We start from the raw sequence: 6,438 nt of genomic DNA, 5'->3' as shown, positions 1-6,438 counted from the left end.
GAAACAACACATCAGTGTGATAAGATCACCTCTTACTATTTCTCACCTTAATGCTAACATTGCCTCCTTCAGAGAGATTTATTTGACAGTTTAATGTCTTCTTCCCCTGTGTTCCCATAGCACTGTATACACTTTAATATGGTTAGAATGATTCAATCTAGACCATGAGATTGAAACAGGTCAGTCCCTGGCATATAGTGAGCACTCAAGTGAATGATGAATTGAATCTTGCTTTAAGGATATGAAGTGAGTCAAGACTAATTATGTTAATTCCAACCTTAAGTACTTCCCTTGGCATTTAATCAGGGATCATTATCTTTGAACACAGATTTAACATCAGACAGTGGCTTTTGTGACATAAAATACTAAAGTCTGCAAAAAGGTGTTAATTACTTATGAGGACACCATATTTTTAAAAAATGACTTTAAACAATTGCTACAAGGGTAATATATAGTAAGTGAAAAAAACACTAATATAATGGATTTCTCATAGTGGTTGCTTTTTTTTTTTAAAGAATAGTTTTATTGATTTTTAGAGAGAGGAAGGGAGAGAAACACTGATGTTAGAGCCAACATCAATCAACATTGATCAGCTGCCTCCTGCATGCCTGTACTGAGGATCGAGCCCACCACCAGGGCAGCCAGCATGGGATGACTCCCAACCAACTTGTGCCACACCGGCCTGGGCTGATGGTTGCTTTTATGCGTACACACTTAAAATAACTTTTTAAGTGGTCAGAACAGGCCCATGGGACAACTTTATTGTGTGGTATTGCCATTCCATGTTTTAATTATTTAAAATATTTAAATGATTAAACACAAAATTATAGTCCAGCTGAATTTATTGTGGGTAAATTAGTGGTGATAAAATATCAGTTACTAAAATCTGCTCTTAAATTTGTTCTGGTTGGATTATTGAGTGACTCATCCCATCTCCTCATACCACTCATTATGTGACTTATTTTGTGATTCTTGGTAGTTTATGAAGTAACTTTAATACTTGAAATACAAATCTAGCTTTTGGCTTAATTTTAGAATTTGTTAATTTTGGTTAAAGTACTTGAATGCTTGCTTTAACACCACTACATCTCAACTCAAATATTAAAACAACCTTGGTATAATCAATTTATATGCCTGGCAGTACGGAGACACAAATTATCCCTAACAGTTATTCCCTTGGGTCCTACTTGTTTGGGGCTTCTATGCTGCTATGGCATTCTTCTTTTAAGGATGTGAGCTATACTTAGCAATGAAATTGGAAAAAATGGTCTAGAAAGCAAATCTGAGGGCTTTTAAAAATTATAAAGTACATTAGTAAGTGCTCTAAAAGCTAAACCATCCGAAGTCATATATGCAAGTTACACCACAGGCAAAGGCATAAGAAAATGGACTAAATTAGTTGTAACATTCACCTCTACAAATGCTCTGTAGTAACCACACTGGTATGATAATAAACCAGTCAAGAACAAACTTAATTTCTCATCAGTTTGAGTGTATGTGGATATCCGCATATTTAATTGGTACGTATACATTCCAAGTATCCAAATTATTGCGATCCTATATCCATTTACCTCTTAGAGTTGTTTAAAGTGATCACAGTGACACATCAAAGGGGGAAGAATCCTATTAAGTAAAGCTACATCAAATTGTTCAACTGATGCTATCGTAGCTATTTCTGCAGGAAAACACAGATTTCCATAGTTCTGGTCAGTTATCAGTAAACCTTAATTTTGCTAATATGGTTTCAAGTAATGAAATATTCTTGACTCATAATACATAAAAAAAAGATTGAGAATTTCTTTTTAGGCCAATCATCAAACATGTTTTCATCTGAACAAGGGAAATTCTTTCAGTTTAATATAAGTTTTTCAATGAATAAATTTACAATAAAGTTGATGATCTCATTCAATAAGTCTTCTGATCTTCAGATTCTGGCCTAACGGAGAAGAGCAGTGATTACAGGAGGAAAAAAAAACTGTCTCCTGTGGCCATCATCTTAGAGGCTGGTTTTCTTGTAATGATGAAGTCTATCACAGTTGTCAGGTTTCCAAGATTTGCACAGAGCTTCAAATGGAACTGCCTGAGGAAGATTCAGAAAGCCTTGTTCTTGGGCTTACACAGTAAGCGCTTTGTGTGATTCTTAATCACATTTTTATCCAGAACACAATGTTTCAGGTCACATTTTTCTCCACGATGCTTATACTGATTTGTGCTCTATAAATATAAACATATTTACACACAAAATACACACACTGACATGAGGATGTGAAGTTAGCCAGCCATCCATAGGCAGAATGGAATAAAAATAGCAGGAAGAGTAGTATATGATGCCATGCCTAGGCAGATTATAGTCGCCAATCCCAAGAGTGCCGAAGCAAGAACACTTCTCTGATCACGAATAATTATCTTCAAATTCTCACAAAACTAGAAAATAAAATTTAAGAACGTCAGAAAAGGTGGCTAAGCCTAAGAAGAATCATATATTCAAAACATTAAAGCACAATTTTCCAGGCTATTTTCTGTCTACCAGAAAAACTAGAATTTCTCTTAAGACTTATGAAAGAATTTAGATGTTGAGAGTTCAGTTTTTTTATTCCACATCCTGTAACAGCCCGCTGAAATAACACCTCTGGCAAATAGGTTACCAATGGCAGTTGCCTATATAAATACAGAACTTTTATTGAAAACTACAGAGAATGTAATCCCATAAAAGTTCAGGATTAAATGTTAAAAGCATTAAACTGTTTATCAATAGCAATATATTCTAAAATTAGATGAGTAAAGAGATCTCTAATCTCAAATAATAAATTGTCCATTATTATTGGTGAATTCAATTCATTCAATGAACCATTATAAAATTTGGTGATATAATAACTTTTAACTTTCTAACTCAAAATTAAGAGACAACTTTGCAATTCTCATGTTAACCTGGTAATAGTTTTATATATGGAGAATTCAAAAATGGGATTCAGAACCATATAATTCCTCATTGTTTCTGGAAAGTAGAAATCAGTCCTCCTTCAGCATTAATGACCTAATTCTCACAGAGCATGTCCAACAAGCAGTTCTGAGAACTGGAAAAATTGCGATGGGGATTTTTCCCCGCTGGGAAGTCTATTCTGTGGCCAGATTATTAGACCATTCAAAGTGAAGACAAAAACTCAAGTTTCATAAGAGGTGCTATGCAGCAACAGCAATTAAAACCCTTCTCTACTTCTGTAAAACCCTACAAAGTTTCCAAAGATGGAAAACTATTCCAACTACTTGTGTATGCAGATTAAATATTTTACTACTTTAAAAAAGTACTTACACTGTTTGTGTTGTTTTTTGTAGAAATATATAATACAGAGCTATATGTAATCCATCAAAGGGTAACTCCTTATTACCCAATAGAAATACTGTCTTCCTTGGAGAAATAATTTGCTTGGATCCTAAGTAAATCTGATGTGTTTTCTTTTGTGTACTTTGGAGCCCATGTTTGTAAATGTGGTGAAGTTCATTTCTAAACAGGTCTAGAGCTGTGATTCTTGAAAAAAGCATTCCTACAAAAGCATTCCTAGATTGAGTCTTTGTGCCTCTATAAATAATCACAAGGAGTTTGATGCACCCATATATATAAAAGCATAATACTTTCATGCTCTGCCACAGAGGAAAGATTCTCCCACATGGGTCAAAAAAATAATCAAAATATGGAGCAATAAAAATATTGGTTACATAGACTCAGATTCTTTTGGTCCAAAAAATATGAAGAAGAGTCAACCTTGAAGGTCATTTTGCGATTACCTAGGCTTCTATTGTTAAGCTTGAACATTAACACTACTTATTTAACAACTTAGGGGCAGGCTGAGAAAGCTAATTGCAAATGACATTGCAGGCATTTTTTTTAAATTTAGCTATTTTTAAAATTTAAGAGATCTGGAGAAAGGAACTACAAATTCATGTGTTTACCCCCACCCTACCCCCTTTGGATTTGTGGCTAATTTAACCATCTTAAATTCTGATATTGTTTTTTTGTTTATTTTACTTCACACATTAAAATTACCTTCCAACAGCCAATGGATCTTCTTGAAAACCCACCTTTGGGGCTAATGGGTAAAGGATGCTTAACAATAAGGGAGTCTAGATAGGGATTAACGCCAACACAAAAATTTCAAAATACCCTGGAAAAGACACATCTAAAGCCCACACAGGAGTAAGAGATATACCAGGAAGGTCTTCTTACTGGGAATTTTGTTAGTTTATATTAAGCAAGAGGAATTCACTCTCTGCAGCTTACAGAGGGAGAATGCTGCAAGCTTCCTTAGTTTAAATGCACAACACTTTGTACACAGTGTTACGGATTAAATATAAACTCTGGACACCTTCCTGCCAATTGAAATTCTTGGGAAAAGTTGCGAGCACTCGGCGGACTTTGTCATTTCAACTACGCTGGGTGGACACCCTGATGACTTCAGTAGCAATAACCGGGCGGCTCTCCTGTAGTGGGCAGCGGTGCTGCACTGCCATACTCCACTGCACCTTTTGAGATGTCCTGCAAGACACATCGCCATTTACTTACATTGTCTCCCTTAGGAACACCAGAGCCTCTGTTAATCTAAACTCAATGCCTGATCCCAGGGGAGAGAAATGGTAAGAGATGGGAGTGGGGGCGGCCCCGCCCAGCCCACCGGTAAGTCAGAAGTTGTACCTTGTCTGCCTGGGGGCTGACGGCGGTGCCGAATCTGCAGTAAGTCACAAAGTGCTCGCAGTTGTTCCACAGCAGGCTGTAGGGAGTGATGCCCAACAGCTTCTCTGCTCTCTGAGCCACCTCTTCGTTGAGGAGGGCCTTCTTCTTGAGGGACTTATCCAGGTGATTGACCAGGATTTCGGCTCCGTAGGCGAAGTCATCCACGGTGTCCACGCGGATGCTAGCCACCCTGCCAATAACGCCCAGGATGAGACGCTTGTTGGAGACCACCTTCTGCGTGAGCCTCTTGTCTTTGGTCAGAGGCAAGAGGATGTCGGGCATCATGTGGGCGACACGGTTGTCGCCCAGGTAGATGCCATAATGGGTCAGGTGGGTCCGGGGCACCTCCAGGACGTCGCCGCGGTGGAAGGAGTTGATCTCATGGAAACTGCTCCTTGCCTTGTCTTCACCCAGGGCGCCCGAACTGAAGAGCTTGAAGTTGGAGATGAGGAGCAATTTCTCCAGCAGTAGGGACACAGCCTCTAGCATTGGGTTCTTCATCCTGCAGCGAAATGAGTCTTGGGGGACTGCCGCCGCTCAGGCAAGGTGAGCTGGCCAGACTAGGGCGCTGTGCTGCAACTCACCTGCGGCCAGCGGACCAGTGCCGCGGGGGAAGGCGACAGCGACAGCCGAGGGGGGAGGGGGAGGGAAAAGGAAAGGGGGAGACGCTTAGGGGTAGCACTGCTCTGGGGCTGAGGCGGGTGAGGAACTGGCGGCGGCTGACCGTGGGGACAGTGAGACCAGTGCTGCGAGCAGCAAGCAAAGAAGCGCACCTGGAGTCCGTGGCGTGCCAGGGCGCGGGCAGCACACCAATCTGCATCGCAGGCTGCGCAGAGGCCTTTTATCACCGCCCAGGGGGCGGGGCGAACGCCGTCACAGACCCGGCGAGAGCGCTGATTGGGCGCCGGTGGCCTGCGCCGCTTGGAGTGGGGCGCGTGGGACCCTAATTCTTTCGAAGGTGGCAGGCCGCCTCGGGATTCCGGGCTTTTGCACCGCGACTCATTTTGGACAGGCTCCCTCTTGCACTCACGACCTAAGTATTTCGGCTTTTAAGCGGGCGTTTTTGGACTGTAGAGGCGCCAGACGTGGCCGCGCGAAAGGGTCTGCACCCGTCTGGACCAGGGCACGTTCTGGGTACTTCGGGAAGGGTTTCGGTGGAGGGTCCCTTCGGACGATATTTTTATCTTCCTAACGGGTTGGATACCCCGAAACATCGGCTGAAGTGTTTGCATTTACTCTGCGAAACGTGCGCGCCTCGAAAGCCTGCGTATTCCTTCCTAAACTCCGTAGAACCATAGTCCCTCCCACACGCCACGATCCTCCTCACCTTTAAATGCCGCGAATCCCCCTTGTTTTCTGCGGGCGGGTGGGGTGGCGACCAGCGCGTCCAGGTTCCGCGCTCCCCGATCAGAACTTCAGTGACAGTTGAGCGCGCGGCTCCAACGGTCAGTGTGAAAAACGGCGAAGCCCCTAACGTCTTCCTGGAGAGACGGGGTCACGCCAAGTTTATTTGTCCGGCTGCAAGGTTGCATAGACCTAGCTTCGGTTCACGCACTCCAACTTTGCCGCTTTCTTTTCAAGTGCAGCCGTCCAGAGGTGGCTACGGGAGGACGAGGCGCTGAGCTCCTTGCTGAGCGCCTGCATGGTGACCCAGGTGCTTGGGGAGGGTGGTCCCAGGAGCAGCGGTGAGGGAGCTGCTGACCCGCCAGGCA

General features: G+C 42.5%; 1 protein-coding gene across 1 annotated transcript; it reads right to left on the bottom strand.

Annotated features, from left to right (window-relative positions):
• Window positions 1-517: 517 nt before the first annotated feature.
• Window positions 518-5,542, bottom strand: LRAT (lecithin retinol acyltransferase). The gene is made up of 2 exons (XM_080673435.1): window positions 4,688-5,542; window positions 518-2,424 (listed from the first exon to the last, which is right to left on the bottom strand). Exons 1-2 carry the CDS (start codon window positions 5,225-5,227, stop codon window positions 2,272-2,274), a joined length of 693 nt encoding a protein of 230 aa, XP_080529561.1. The 5' UTR covers window positions 5,228-5,542; the 3' UTR covers window positions 518-2,271.
• Between the last annotated feature and the right edge of the window lie 896 nt (window positions 5,543-6,438).

Source organism: Plecotus auritus (genome assembly GCF_963455305.1).
Source record: "Plecotus auritus genome assembly, chromosome: 6".
Classification (NCBI taxonomy): domain Eukaryota; kingdom Metazoa; phylum Chordata; class Mammalia; order Chiroptera; family Vespertilionidae; genus Plecotus; species Plecotus auritus.
Note: the sequence above shows the minus strand (reverse complement) of the source record. Positions and strands in the feature narration are given on the sequence as shown.